General features: G+C 30.2%; 2 protein-coding genes across 2 annotated transcripts; both read right to left on the bottom strand.

Moving 5' to 3' along the window:
- Positions 1 to 22: 22 nt before the first annotated feature.
- LOC145127667 (uncharacterized) lies at positions 23 to 7,982 on the bottom strand. The gene is made up of 18 exons (XM_079062820.1): positions 7,830 to 7,982; positions 7,472 to 7,742; positions 7,265 to 7,361; positions 7,061 to 7,188; positions 6,901 to 6,985; positions 6,622 to 6,757; positions 6,334 to 6,533; positions 6,130 to 6,250; positions 5,861 to 6,043; positions 5,678 to 5,746; positions 5,386 to 5,589; positions 3,378 to 3,516; positions 3,088 to 3,237; positions 2,778 to 2,945; positions 2,443 to 2,678; positions 1,894 to 2,330; positions 847 to 1,787; positions 23 to 699 (listed from the first exon to the last, which is right to left on the bottom strand). The coding sequence occupies exons 1-18, from the start codon at positions 7,980 to 7,982 to the stop codon at positions 23 to 25; spliced, it is 4,395 nt and encodes a 1,464-aa protein (XP_078918946.1).
- Positions 7,983 to 11,294: 3,312 nt separating this feature from the next.
- LOC145125105 (Transducin/WD40 repeat-like superfamily protein) lies at positions 11,295 to 15,796 on the bottom strand. The gene is made up of 17 exons (XM_079060595.1): positions 15,539 to 15,796; positions 15,142 to 15,228; positions 14,780 to 14,911; positions 14,499 to 14,653; positions 14,277 to 14,394; positions 13,926 to 14,184; positions 13,715 to 13,823; positions 13,484 to 13,586; positions 13,252 to 13,402; positions 13,031 to 13,163; positions 12,843 to 12,946; positions 12,686 to 12,753; positions 12,531 to 12,591; positions 12,202 to 12,429; positions 12,010 to 12,094; positions 11,747 to 11,925; positions 11,295 to 11,629 (listed from the first exon to the last, which is right to left on the bottom strand). Exons 1-17 carry the CDS (start codon positions 15,680 to 15,682, stop codon positions 11,544 to 11,546), a joined length of 2,202 nt encoding a protein of 733 aa, XP_078916721.1. The 5' UTR covers positions 15,683 to 15,796; the 3' UTR covers positions 11,295 to 11,543.
- Positions 15,797 to 16,275: the final 479 nt, after the last annotated feature.

The raw sequence follows: 16,275 nt of genomic DNA, 5'->3' as shown, positions 1-16,275 counted from the left end.
TTTCAATATCGTCGTCAGCCTCCTATACAACTTGTTGTTGACCAGGAAGATGAAAAGGTAGCCTAATGACAGCAGGATACCTATAATGAACATCGTATTTAAAAATACGCCATGATGCTTCACATGCAGATATATATCTACAATCATAGTATTCTTTTATTTCATCCACTGCATCGGTGTTATCAGAATCATTATCGCTTTGCACCATAGTAACAGTAGCTCTATCAGGACCCTTGTTTATATATTTAAATAAATACTTTATGGAAGATCCTTGATTGCACCATTCAACATTAATGTGTGCCTGATATCTTTTCAAGAGATATTTGTTGTATGGAACAACATTCCTGTTATCTAACTGAACACCAGATTTTTCAACAAAATATCCATCGTTTCTTCTCCTATATAAGGGAAAACCATTGTCATCAACTGAAGTATGATTGCAGAATTGCTTTGGAAAGTTTTTAGAACACTTTCTGTCCACCATGCATGGGCAATTCATATTTGCAGCTCCACAAGGACCATGAATCATGAACTCCTTGACAAGTGAATACAATTCTGGATCTTCATCGATATTTGGAATTTCAGCAGAAATAATTGGATCGATATATTCAACAGTAGGAAGTTTGCAATCAGCATGTATAAACAGACATATATGACTATGAGGCAAACCTCTCTTTTGAAATTCAATCGTATAAACCACTGCATGTAAAACATTAAAATAAGGCAAAAGTTAGCAACTAAAATATATTTAACAACTATTAAGAAACATAATTTAAAATTAATTTAGGACTTGTATATTATTATATATAAATTTATATTTATATGTTTAAATATAAATTTAAATACCTGCTTGAACCTTTCCGAAAATTTCATTTTCCCTTAAATCTTTAATAAATGCATCAAGCTTGATCTTAAATAACCTACATAAGATATTCGGTCTATCTTCTGGACTAAGTGATGTGTACTTAAGAAACCTTTTAACTTCTGGCCATTTTGGATTACACGTAAAGGTTATGAAAAAATCTGGATATCCGAACCATTTACAGAGCGACATGGCGTCCAAATAGTTTTGCATCATATAGCGTGCACCACCGGTAAATGAAGAAGGTAAGATGACACGTTGTCCGACATTGGAAATATCTGTATTCCCATCAGCTTGTTGGCTACGCAAATTCTCATAAGACGTACATCTCAGAATTTTTTGTTGATTACGAATGAAATATAATCTCTCACTTTCAATCATTGTATAACCATCTACCAAAAATTGTTGGAACAACCTTTTTGCATTTAGGATTAGTGAGAACGAATGATCCCTGTCCTGAATTCTGTAAGCAAAAAATTCTCTCATTGTACAGGTTGCCCGCTTGCTGTTGCTAGAAGATGTAATACCTCTATGAAGGTTGTCAACTCTGTAACCATCATCTCCGTATGGAAATAGTAATGTATACTGAAGAGCAAGGTAAGAAGGATGCAATTCACTAATACGTTGTAGTAATCCTGAGGAAGTTTGAACAACGATATCTCTTTTTTCAATCGATTCACAAAAGTCACTGACAATTAATGCTGCAACCTCGGAAGAAGTTGGTAAGTTATACGTCCTTCCATCTTGCTCTCTTTTTCCAATTAACCTTAATTTATAATCAACATGAGGATTTGAATGAATGCAATCTCTTGCCATCCTATAACACTTAACCAACTCATTATTTGAATCTAGCATAACCTTCAAAAATTCTATAATTTGAAAATCATATGCAGTTGAAGTTGACGTAGAAGCGTTCATTGGTCCACTGAAAAGATTATAATGAAATAAATAAATAAATATGTATATAATATAAGTAAAAGAATAAATAAATGAAATGAATTGAATTAGTAAACTTTAGTTATAGTATATACCCAACACTTGTTGATCTATTTGAATTCTCGTTCTCCGTATCATATATGTATAATTGACAAAATTTTGGTCTTGATCCATCTGCTGGCAAAAGACTACCCATACTATGATAGTTTTGACCACTAAGTCTGAATATGTACGGAGCGTTGCCTTTGTTAATGGATGAATCAACTTTGCTTCCCATCGATGTAAATGAAAACATCGAATTGTAACGACGAATGTTCTTGATGAAGTGTTTGCTTTTTGAATCTATCGACCGATAAAGATTTTGGTAAGATGATGGAGCTTCTTTTAAAGGTGGTAGCTCAACTTTTCCATAGCCACAACATAGGGAATAAGATGCATTCTCTTTTTTTTTTGCCTCTAACCGATTCATCTTTCCATAGTTTTGCATGACAAATCTGACATATAACAATCTGGTCTCCATGATCCAAGTAATCTGTTGAATATGATAAAGAAATTAAAATTTCTGAATATAATTAAAGTTTTAAAAAATTAATAATAGCAAATTTTTAAGAAATATAATCACCTATTGATGTACCGCGACAAACATCATCAATAATTTGCTCAGCATTAATTTCTTCATCTAATGTCAAGTCAAACAAAGGTATATCAGATATACGTGTAGTCTTCCTTTTTAACCGATGTTTTCCTGTTGGTAACTTGATTGATGAAGATTTTTGAATGATGCTCGAACGACCGGTGGATGTCATACCAATAGAAAACAATGATTTATCATTGTTAATAGATATCGGTGTTTGAATGTTATTATGGAAACTATAATTTCCTGAAAAAATCAAAATACAAATTACAACGTTAGGAATCTTTATAAATTATACAAATGTGAAAGATATATTTTAAATTTTGACTATATAAAAATGCATACCATTTGAAATGTTGGAAAGGGGAGTTCTAACATTTGTATTTGTAGAAGGAGAATGAATAGTTTTATCTTGATATACAAATGATTTGACTGAGTTTATATTTTCTTTATCTGACGTAACATTTCTGTAGTTATCTATAGATTCTGGATAACGATGACGATTGTAGATGTCTGTTATGTAAAGAGAAAAAAAGATAGTTAATAATAAAACAAATAATATTAACTTTTTAAAAGAGAATAAATTTAAGAATATATATAATTTATATAAATTTTATAGACAAAAAATATTTTTAAAATAAACAAATAACAATACCGTTATTCGACATGTAAGAAACATGTGTAGTAGAAGATATTTGACGGGTAGATGTGTTAGAAGTTTTTGTTGATTTTCTATTATCCAAATATAACTTTCTAAATTTTCTCCTTTCTTTAGCGTTAGTAGATCCTGTAGTGTTAATTGAACCTGTAAAATAAAAGTAAATAATTTAGGGAAATTTTTTTATATAATTTGAAATAATATGCTATTTTATAAAAGTCATTTATTTCTTTTTAATAAGTATGAACAACAGATTAAAAACATGTAAAAGTAAGTAAGAATATTACCGTTTTGGCTAAAATGAATAGCATGTGCAATAGGTATACGTTGAGACAATTTCGCGGTAATGTTTTTTTTGGATTTTTTATTATCCAAATATAACTTTCTCTTTTTTCTTCTTTCTCTAGCGTATGTGGCATCCATATTCTTGTTCGATATATAATAAAAATAATAAAATAAAGTTAAAAATAAGATTAATAATTTGATATATATATATATATATATATATATATATATATATATATATATATATATATATATAAAATAAAATGTTTAACAAATTTCATTGATATTTATGAAAGTGTTTATGAATAAATCAATAAAAATACATTGGAAATATTAAAAATATCATTTTAATGATTTTAATGATTATTCAGCATTTTTAATTTATAAAAAAACCCACCTAACCCTTATTGATAATCCCAAAACGTTCCCCTTCCCCTTTTGTCTGTAAGAAAAACGCTCAAACACAAAATCAGACCTAGACTTACGATTACATACACATTTCCACAACCACCAATCGATTTGTGAATGGGTATGAAGGTTTATCCATTTATATCGATGAACGAATATAGTAATACTCAACCGATTAGAAATGTGAAGTGAAGAAAATCCTATATTGAGTAAATCCCGATGTCGAACTCAGAGACTGCTTAAACGCAACTTTCGCGTTTGAAGAAAGGAAGATCGAAGGTAAGAGATGATGAATTCATTGTTTATCTTGTTTTTTTTTAACAGAAAAATCATTCACAGACGAATAATTTTTACCTGATTTTTTTTTCTTCCAGAAATGTTGAATACGAAGATATAAGCGAAAACTGAAGCCGTTCAAAATAATACCCTCACAGTCGTTAAGAGCGGAAACACAATCAGGTATATATGATTTTGGTTCAAAATTTGAAATTGAAGTATTTGTTTAAACATTCGAATTTTGAAATAGCATTATTTTAGGAATCATTTGTGTGAATGATTATTCAGGGGATCATTTGTGTGAATTTTGAAATACCCCTATCATGAAAACTGATGTAGGAGGGTCCCAATCATATATTGTTTAGACAACAATAGGGTAAACACCAAAACCCACATCATCAACCGGATGTTTTCTATGTGATGTGGGAATGGCTGCCACATCAGATACATGACACAAAATATGTTTATGGATTCCTATTTTAAAGAAAGAAAATGTTTTTTTAATTCGTTTATTATTAATTTACAGAATCCTGAGCCTGAAAAAAGCTTGGCACATGTTTTGGTTAGAACACCTAACACCAGAACCCACATCATCAACTCCATTCCGGGGTTTTCTTCGGTAAAGGTTGGGTTTGAAAGAAGCTGGAACGGATTTAGGATCATCAATTTTCAGCTTTGGATGTAGAAATCGCAGAGTGGTAAGGTTTCTTAAAATAAGAATCCAGAAAGTTATATATGTTTGCAGTTATATAGGATCATCATTATTTTTTTTACATTAAGTCCTTTAAAAAAATGCAATGAGTTTCTTTAAAATATGAATAAGAAGTGTTATAAAATCAGTATGAAAACTTTGACAGAGCATCAATGGATATAAGAAAAACTGTACGCCATAGCTTTAATGCAAAAAAATTGGTATGTTATTTGCTGAAAAGGCAGTGGCTTTTGTATAATTTTGCTTTTACTTAAAACATATAAAATTCTTTCAACCCATAGTTTATGAACTATGAACTTATTCAACATATGATAACATAAAATTCTTTCAGCCCATAAACTTTACATATAATAATCTCATAAATTTTATTATCATTTATTTACTATAAATTTGGACCTTATTACAAAACCATAAGTGAATTAAATAACAAAATGTAACATAATGAAAAAATATCATAAAAAAAACAATAATCCCCAACAAATGTATCAAACTTAAAAAACAGAATGTCACATAATGAAAAATAAAATGCATAATCATTATTTAAAAATCATAATCCACTACCTTACGAAACTTCAACTTATAATAAAAACTCAGCCACTTTTTTCCAACTTTACCTTCACTAACTGGTTAATGCGTCCTTCTGGAGATATCTTAGGAGTTTTTGATGATGATAATTTTTCATTTAACTCCAAATCAAATACTTCTTCGAGATTTCTCTTCAAAACTGTTGGTGTATTCAAACCCTTCATGGGACTTGTTGCTGAGTTTTTATCAACAGTGGTAGGTGTTATGTTGTCGTCCGTACCAGATATTGCATCCTAAACAAAAAATAATTGTACTTAATTAATTTATAAAGTGAAGTAATATTTATAACATAATTATATGCAATTATAATGTGTATATAACCTTCAAAATCCTATTATCTTGTGTTTCAGTATCGGCTTCACCAATATCAATTGACTGTGAGATACCTACCTGCATAATAAATAATAAAAATATGAACATATATAATATTAATAAATAAAATAATGATAATAATAATAATACATAATAATATTATATTATAACAATAATAAATAAAATAATGACCTGTGAGTTGGTAAACTTATTTTCCAGTTCTTCAATCAACTTTTCATCATCATTGATTCTACATATACCGTATTGGTTGTTCTTTTTCGAGACATTGAAGCGATTGATTGATACTTTAAAAGCCAACTTCAAACCTTTAAGTGCATTTATCTCTCCGGGATACAAATGAGTACTAAAACCAAGCTACAATACAAAAAATTAAAAAAAGTTTAGTTAAAGTATTTCTAATTAAGTAAATGTATAAATTAAATTTAATTAAGGTGCACCACCTTGACTGCTTTATCAAACAGTTCTTTCGCTGATTTCTTCAAAAGATACTTTCCATCTCTTTCAAACATGGTTAGGGTAATAGTACCGGTATTGTCTTGAACACGTACCGAAATCATAAATCTATAAAAAATGAAAATCAAAAATAATATTTATATATACGAAATATAATATAGGTTTTACTGATTTAGGATGAAATTAATAACCTTGGAACGACTGCACTTTCGGTTTTTGTGCACTCATTATTATGACATTCATAACCTCCAAGTGATCCATCAAAATCAGGCTTCTCGTCTGCACCTGGAGGCCGAATTGCTTTGTAGTTGCAATTTGTACATGCCAAATAATGCCATTGTTCATTTTGTAGAATTCCCTTTATAGTGCCCACGATAATGAAATAATTTTTCTGCATATTAATTGTATTTTGATAATTCAATATACATAACATAAAAGTAGGCTTATATTGATTATAAGAAATTGTATATGAAACACACCTCTACGGGTTCCGAAACATCAGCAATAGTCTTCAGCTGAAACTTAACCATGAAATCTTCATGTTCAGAAACTTTATTAGACTTCATAAGTGTGAATGTATTCGCGGATGAATCAGGACGATCATCTCCATCCAAACTGTTAGTTAAAAACAACTAACTAATATTACACATATAAAAGTTAATTGTAGAAATTAAAATGAAATAACATAAATTAAGTAATATCAATCACATAATAGTTAATTATACAAATTATAATTATAATTGTATAACATATATTACCTTTTCTTAAAAACATTGATTTCATCAATGTCAGTGTTAATGAACAGCTTTGACACGGAAAAGTAGGTGTTAACCGTGGGACGATCTATAAAATAGATGTAACAAAGTGTTAGTTAAATGATAATAGAATAATGTTTAATAAGAAAATCATAGAGTATACCTCTCCAAATACTAAGTTTTGCAAATTGAAGGATAACAATGATACGAAGATTGTGTGGATTGTTATCAATAAAGTGTTGCATTTTGTAAGCAAAATCACCCCACAAATTGACACTCAGTTGCAAACCACTGAAAAAAAATTGTTAAATTAAATGAAATGAATATTATATAAATCTAATATCCAAAAATAAATATGTATTTTAACAAACTTTGTATCTTGGATTTGGATGTTGAGCCTGTGTTTTTTTTATCATTATTGTCTCGCCCCATCTCACCAATTGCAACCACTAATCCAATAACATCTATGAAGAACAACAAATATCAATGAAATATTATTATTAATGTAAAGAGATAATAATCTATTCAAACAAAAAAATTGTCCATAATTAATATATGTTTAAGGAAAACTAACCAATAGCAATGTTTTCAGGATGGACTAATGAGATAATAGACTGATAATCAACAAACTCAAAATCAAATGTATGTCCAGAAAAGTCATGACACTCCGTAACAACGGTGTTATAGAGGAAAGTAAGTTTATGTTCCTGGCGAGTTAACCTGAAACCACCCATCTTTTGGGATGCAAAGCTTGGACATTTTATGTAAAATGCCAAGCCATCTTTTAAAATGTTTTTGAAACGGTAAATGTATTTTTTTAATACATTTGCTTGTATCTTGGTACCCTACATAAATATAATATAAAAAAATTATAATTAAATCATATTACATTTGAATGACTAAGGAATCTATAATGGTAAGTTGTAAGATACCTGTTCATCTATCAAAATCAATTCAATAGAGAAAAGTTCATCATTGTTATAGAATGAAGAAAGGTTCCATAGGTTTATCACTCTGACTTTGATAGTTGAATCATCTTTGAGTACATCCAAATCAACAATGAAAGTAACATTTGCCTGCGACATTGATCTGAAAAGAATGTATAAAATATGAACTTAGCAGTTAAAATAAACAAATAACAGATATAAGATGAATTAAAAAATAACAATAAGTACGATGCTAAAATAAACAAATAAAATGTGAAAGACTACAGTTGTAAACTTGTAGAGAAATTTGAGACTGACACAATTACAGGAAAAAAAGAGAACAAAAATATACAAAAAAATAATAAAACCGATGTGCAGTTATTGTTAAAAGAAACAATTTAGAGTTTGAACACAAATGATAGAAATAAAAGAGACCAAAAATAAATGAAAAAATAGAAACCGGTGTACATTTAAGTTATAAGAAACGCATTAGAGTTCAACACAAACACAACAAAAAAGAGAACAAAAAAATATGATAAAAAAAATGATGTGCAGTTTGATGTTAAACAAATAAAAACTGAAACGAATGTGCAGTTTATGTTAAAAGAAACAATTCAGAGTTTGAAGACAAATGATAGAAATAAAATAAAACAAAAAGAAACAATTCAGAAATAAAAGAGAACAAAAATATATGAAAAAATAGAAACCGGTGTACAGTTTATGTTATAAGAAACGGATTAGAGTTTCAACACAAACACAACAAAAAAGAGAACAAAAAAATATGAAAAAATAAACGATGTGCGGTTTGATGTTAAAAAAAACTATGTATTATTAACCTTTAAGAAATGTGGTAGATCAGAGCAGAGAATTTCACTCAAATTCGATGGCAGAGTAGAGCAGTAGAAAATGTTGTTCAATTCGATGGCTTGATATAAATATGGAGATTTTATTCCTGATTTTGTGGATTTGTTTAGTGGGTAATTGATTTAAATTTCAAAATCGGTAGAGAAGATATGAGATGAAAATAGTTGGAAGAAAAAATAAGAACGAATTTGCAGTATACATAAATAAAGTTGTTTTTGAGTCAACGATATGGTATAAATTGATTTGCTGATTTACAGGGTGTGATAATGTCGATTGTTATGTTTTTAGTTAATTGATTAATTGATTTGTACAATCAACAATTGAAATTCGTCTACTGTTCATTGATTGATTGCGTAATATGAAAAATAATATTCCTGATTTACAGGAGGTGATAACGTAGATTATTGATTTGCATAATACATATTCCATAAATATATGACTGATTATAGTTTTTTTTGCAGGTAAGTTTATATGGATTAGCTGATTTATAGGAGATGATAGTTTCGAATTTTTGGTGATATAAAAGAGCGGGAGTTTCAGTCAAAACACAAAGCTGGTAACGACACGTGGCAAAAGAGAGGTGTAAAAGAGTGCCATGTGGCGTCCAAAGGTTTATTTTATTAAGAATAGAGATATTGACCTCATTTACCACCAAAAAAGAAGACACTAGTTGCCATCAAACCAAGAAGTACTTATCGGAGAATGACAACTCGCATAAAAGATTAGTCTCCAACACACTTTCACCTGAGTTGTCATCCAACCAAAAAATAGATACAAATTCATAAATATTTGTTATTGTTGTTATCTCCTCTACCATCTCCCTAGATTCAATCATGTTTTATTAGTTGTTTTTGACCTTTATGTCATATTCCAACTTGAAGCCAATCATAGGTAAGAATCGGGCCAAAAAACTTGAGTCCAGACAACCTAATCATTTAGATTGAGTTTCAACAGTTTGTGATTCCCACATTGCAGACCACATGTTGTGTGTTATTTACATGCAACTGCTTCATGGTATCTCTTCTTGACCTGAATAATTCTCTTGTTTGATAATCTTTCAATGAAGAAATTTGTATAACGTTTATGTGTACGTTTTTGACCTTTAAATAGATCGACAATATATGTTTAAATAGACTAAAAACATAAATATTTCAAAAATCTCATACGTCCTTGAAAATTCCAAACCATCTTTTCTATAGAAAAAATACTTCGAAAAATAATAATTGAATTTGAAATTACCAGAAAAAACAATTGTCGAAATTACTTTATGACAGAAAATAGATTTTTTAAATCTAAATGGGTTCGATAATTTTGATAAAGTTATTTCCGAAAAAACTTTTAAGTCGTGAAATCAGATTCAAAAACCATAGTGCATTTAAATAAATCTTATTTGCTTATAATATTCGAAAATCACAGGTCAACTTCCAAAAATTTATTTCCGAAGAACCTTTTGTTAGAAATATATTTTCAGAAATGGGAAATTTCCAAATTCACGATGATGTCTAGGGGTGTGTATGGGGCGGTTTAGTTCGGTTATTGGTCAAAACTCAATCATAACCATTACAATTGGTTAATGTATTTCGATAAACATTGGGTAGCGGTTAATATTGGTTTTGGTTAATGGTTTTAGTTGGTTAATGATTATGGTTAATGGTTAATATCGGTTAACCATAATGGTACAAGATATCATAAAAATAAAAATAGTTTTTTATAAAAAATGAAAAACATAAAGTTCATTGTTATAAAAAGTGAATGATAGCGTATATATAATTGTATTGATAGAAGATTACTTATCATATCTAATTCTAGATAATTTCTCTTTAAAATTTCAATTCTTAATATAATTACATATAATATACTCATTACGTCCCATATTCATTGTCAACTTTTGACTTTTGAAGTCTTTATTCTTCAAATTTAACCTTAAATAATTTTATTTGTGTTATAAATTACTTGATTGAATTATAACAATGAAAAAACATTTAAAACATAATCCATTCATATATTTTGCATAAACTATTATATATCAATAACAAAAATATTTAAGGTTAAAGTTGAAGATTAAAAACTTCAAAAGTCATAAGTGGACAATAAATATAAAACCGATGAGTATCTGATATTATATTATATCAAAAATATTTGTTAATATTATTGGTTTGGTTCGGTTAATAGTGGTTTGGTTTTAGAAGAAAACCATAACCGAACCATATGTATTCGGTTAATCAAAATTAAAAACCGCACCATATCTTTTAGTAAAAGTTCGGTTAAAATGGTTCGGTTATATTGGTTAATTTGGTTACAGTTCGGTTTTTTTTTGGCTAATATGCTCATGTGTTGATATTTTCTTTAAAGAGAGTTATTACATGAGGCGCGCTTTTTGTGGTTAACGATGTCAATGTCTAATTTATAATCATGTTTTTTGTTGGTGTATAGGAAAACAATGAATTTTTATATTCAAATGCATTTAAATTTTCAAAGGACCAAAATCTGCACTGTATTTTAAATTTTTTTGGACATGTGCAAGGGAAAAATAATTGACTCAACTTGTACTTTTTAAGATACCACGGGGACCAAATTTGCAATTTACTAAAAAAGAAATTAACAAAATAGACAAAATGCAATCACCATTCATAAGATGAACTCATAAACATACATAATCCCATCCCTTTTAATGCTCTTTAGGAATAACAAATATCTAAAAGTCAACCCTCCCACTTCCTACAATGATATGACAACAAAATTGAACTAAAACCATAACCATATGCTTTTCTACAAATCACAAAACAAAACAACTCCATATTTTGTAGAGATGTTGAAGACAAACATATCATCATTTCAAACTTTCTACCGAGTTTTTTAATGGCAGAAGAGCTTGATCACAGAATCAGCCCCAGCAGTGAACAACCATGGCTGCCTTGGATGAAACTTACAATCCAACACACCTAAACAACAACAACAACAACAAATAAGATGATTTGTTTATAAGTAAAAATAGCATTCACAAAGAAATTCAAGTAAGAAGAAGAAGAAGAAGAAGAAGAAGAAGAAGAAGAAGAGACCTCTTCCATTTGTGTCTCTATGGCCATGAAGAATCTCCAAAGGAACAATAAGAGGATTCTGATTCAGATCTGAGTAGACCATGCCATGAAAAACATATGCTGTGGAATCATCAGAACAAGATGCAAACAAAGGGTAGTTGCGATGGAATGCCACATTTGTTATGTCTTTATTGTGAGATCTGAACACATTTGGAAAAATCATATCATGTTAATGTTAGATTCATAGATATCAATCATGGTATTACTATTAATGAAAAACATACCTGAGAACTTTGTAAGGTTTTGATGAAAGATCCATGTCAAACCAACATAACTTTCCATCTTTGCTTCCCACAATAACATTATCACCTGTGCATCAAAACAATAATATATTAACAACTTATCACATGATTAATATAGTTTTCATTAAAAATTTGATCTAGAACAATAAACAAGGGATAGAATTGGAAACATACCACCAGGATGAATGGAGATAGAAGAGATTTCACGCACTCCAGCTTCAAGCTTTTTGATGAACTTTTTCTTTACTAAATCATAAACTCTAACATTCTTTTTTGTTGAAACAAAAAAGATTGATCTTGTAGAATGAAAAGTTGAAGAAACAGGAAGACCATGTAACTTGAATGGTAATCTTTGAGTAAGTTTCTTTGATAGCAGATGTATTAATACTGCTTTTGATTCACGTAAGAATCAAGTCAAGGTATAACAATCAAGTAATCATAATAAAATACAAGGGCAAATCTGTAAAATATCAGGAACAATAAAACTGAGATAAAAAGGATATCTGCAGGCATGACAGTAGAGAAATAGTCTCCTTTTCGATGCCATTCCACAGATGAAACAGACTGCAATGACACTCAAAAACATGTGAATTCATTTTTTTATTATCTAATTTAAGTTTTTAAAAAAAAATGAAAAGAATAAAAATAAATAAACCACCTTGAAGTGTGTGATCCTGATTCCTTCATATTTATCGTATTGAGACCAGCTTACACTGACTGCAGTTTCTATAACAAATCAAATTTAAGGTTTATGGTTTTTTGTTTAGAGAAAGATGATTTATAAAAATAAAAATCAAAAGTCCAAGAAAATTAACCAGATTCATCAGGGGAAGTGGGAGTTTCAACATGCAAAAGATCTGAAATCATCTTATGTTCTTCTTTCTCAAGCCCAGTGTTCAAAAGAAAAACATCATGTCCCCTGAATGTTTTTCACATTTAATCATTACAACTTTTGAAAAAAAATATATATATAAAAACAAGTGATTTAATGAATTGATCTTACATTGAAACAGCTAAAATAGGAAGCTCAGGTAAAGGATTCCATGCAACATGTTTCACAGGTTCACCTAATTCCCAAATCTTGATACATCTACCAGTTTCAACCTCCCATAAACGAACAGTTCCATCATGTGATCCTGTTTAATCATAATAAATTTAAAAAAAATAACACAAAAAACATGTCTCCATTGAATAAAAAGAAAATCAGAATCTAGAATATGTTACCAGAAGCAATATACTGGCCAGATGTGTCAGTGCAAATTGAAGAAACTGGACCTTTATGCCCTTTATACTCAAGATAACATGTTGTTGGATAAGGTTTAAGATCTTTTCGACTTGGAAGCTTGGGTTTTAAAGACTCTGGATCTATATTAATCTGAAAAATCACAAAAATTATATGAAAAGATTAAATTCAGAAACTGATATTTACAGAGATCTTTATCTGGGACCCACTTACACGCTTCTTTCGTGCCCTAGGGCACAAGTATAAGTCCAAACAACGATCAAAAGTTTCCCTCACACTCTTTTCATAAGCTGGAACACTTCTCAAAGATGTGAACCTAAAAGATTGAAAGATAAAGATTATATTAGTACCTGAATCTTGAAATTTAAACCCAAAATCAAGATTCAAGAAAGTACTAAATCTTGAAATTTAAAGCCAAAATCAAGATTCAAGAAAGTGGGATACCGTTTTGGGATAAACTTAGGCCTGTCCTCCTCAAACATAAGTTGATAACCACTAATCTCTTCTTGAGTTGGAATATATTCCAAAGATGGATTATACGATTCATCATGGCCTAAAAGTGATAAAAGTTTGATTATAAGTTATGAGAAAAAGAAAATATCATGAAATTTGAAGAATTTAGATTTTGGAAACAAGAATATGAAGGAAATCAAACCTGGTAATTTAGTTTTGGGAGCAGGTATGTATGATAATCCATGTCCTTTTTCATTTGAACTAGATTCATCACCCCATAAGTTATAAAAACGGGGTTGTTCTTTTGGCTTATCAAATGTTATAAGTCCCTTTCTAATTGCCCTGATGTATTTAACAACCTTTTTGCTTTCCCATTTTGAAGGAATAAAACGCCTTTTTGGTTCTGGAGCATTTGAGAGTGGATGTTTAGCACCATCCCATGCAAACCAATCAACATAAGGCTGCAAAAAAGGATAAGAATAGTTTGGATTCAGTTATGTAATTGTTATTGTTAATCACATTTTGATGTGAAATTACTAAAAAGGACACTAACTGCATGTGGATCGAAGTCTGCATGAGGGGCATGTCCTTTCAATAGTCTGCGAATAAGCTTAGTTTCTTCTTTAGTAAGTTCAATTTCCTCATCTTCAATATCATCAGTGATCTTGCGCCTGAAATGTTTAAAAAAAATGATAAAAAGTTTGAATCTTTTTAAAAAAATGAATCAGTTTTGATGTCAAAGTAAGCAAGTTTATGAAAAAAGACTCCAACCCACCAACTATTTGAGTCATCTGTTCTTGCTAGAAATGAATCGAGTTTATCTAGTCTTTCCTTTTTCTTGATTTTCTTTCCAGCAACATCATATCCAATATGTTCTTCTTCCTTATACCATTCCAAAGGAACATCACCAATAGTGTTCCTAGGTCCAACCTATTATAAAAAGCAAATATCAAAACCACATTCATACTATGTATTGGAATAACATATAAATGAAACCCCTAGTGAAGCTAAATATGCAGCTCTATTTCAAACTGAAAAAGAAATGTTATAGTGGACCTCATCTTCTGATGAATCACTCTCATCAACTACTTCACGAGAATCCTCACTTGCACTTTGATCTCCTTCACTATGATCATCAACTCCATCACTCAAATCACCTTCACCTTCGTTGATTGGGTTCTCATCATCCTGATATGATAGCAAGAGAGATAACTCAGGATTACATCTATGGTATGCTTTATAATTTCCAGAGAAAGCCCAAAAACTTTTTCAGAATTAAGAAGTTCCTTAGGACTAAAATAAAGATATGAGATGATTAGATATAGGTAACTGTATATCACACATATGTGTGTCAAGTTATTGATGGTGTGTGCTTTAAAAGATCTTTGCAATTCACTACAAAGGTAATTACTGTGTACCTCATCTTCCGAGAATTCACTCTGTTCAGATCCGGATTCTGATTCTGAATCTGAGTTCCTTGAAGAGTCGTCACCCTCAGAGAAGCTCTAGAATCAGATAAACCACATTAACAAGCATAAGAAACAGACTCGTAATGCTCTTGCAAAATTATAACTTCAATATGCACATATCAATAGTAATACAAACATGTAGCTTTAGAATTTACTACCCCCTCCCCACTGTGTTTGCGCCATCAATCCGATTACTTAACATTAAAAATAAACCTCAAACGTTGCCCGAGTACGATTCAGTTGAACATTCTAATAAAACACCATCTGACGACACCAATTTAATCCTGTGCAGCTATGTGTTTACTTTATCAAAAATGGAGTGTTAGAAATTGGAATACGAACATACCCCATAATCATCATCCGAAACGACAGGACTTTCTACACCGTCGTCCTCAGAATCACTAAGAACTTCTTTTCCGTTCACAACATCTTCTTTCTCTACTGGTTTCAAATCCTCATCCTTCAGCTTCTTCCTCCCTTCCTTCTTCATGTTCGGTGTTCAATGCCTGTATGAAGGAATTCAGAAATATGACGAAAGTGGGTTTTAGAAGATGAACGCGGCAAGGGTAAGAGAGAGAGGATGCAGCAGGGTTTTAGAGGACGGTATGAGAAAAGCCCTAAAACTAATAGATTAGCAAAATATTACGTTATAGTCCCCCCAAGTCTTGAAAATTTTGAATTTGAGCCGCATAATTCTAACGAAGTTCGGTTTAGGCCACTTTTTTGTTTTTATTTTAGTTGCAATAAAATACATTTTCTAAAATTGTACTCGTTTTGTGAAGGAGGTGTTTATTTATTTTGTAGAGTTCATCAATGGAAATTGACATTTTATCATCGAAACTTTCTCTTGCTCTAGGTCGGTCCAAATATACTTGATATCCGAAAAAAAAACCAAAAGAAGAAGCTCTTCGGATATCAAGTTTTGAAACAAAAAACTTATTCATCTAACATTTAATTTTAAAATGCGTGGTCGGTACGATCATTAAAGACTATTTTCCGCGGCTAAGTCAATCGCAACGAGCATTATTTGAAGCTTCACCATTTGGAAGATTCTTAGGAATGCATGTTCCCAATGGTGACCCC

The sequence above is a fragment of the Lactuca virosa genome, chromosome 7, assembly GCF_052849685.1.
Source record: "Lactuca virosa cultivar CGN04683 chromosome 7, Lactuca_virosa_CGN04683_v6, whole genome shotgun sequence".
Classification (NCBI taxonomy): Eukaryota; Viridiplantae; Streptophyta; class Magnoliopsida; order Asterales; family Asteraceae; genus Lactuca; species Lactuca virosa.
This window is presented reverse-complemented; position numbering and strand designations above follow the sequence as displayed.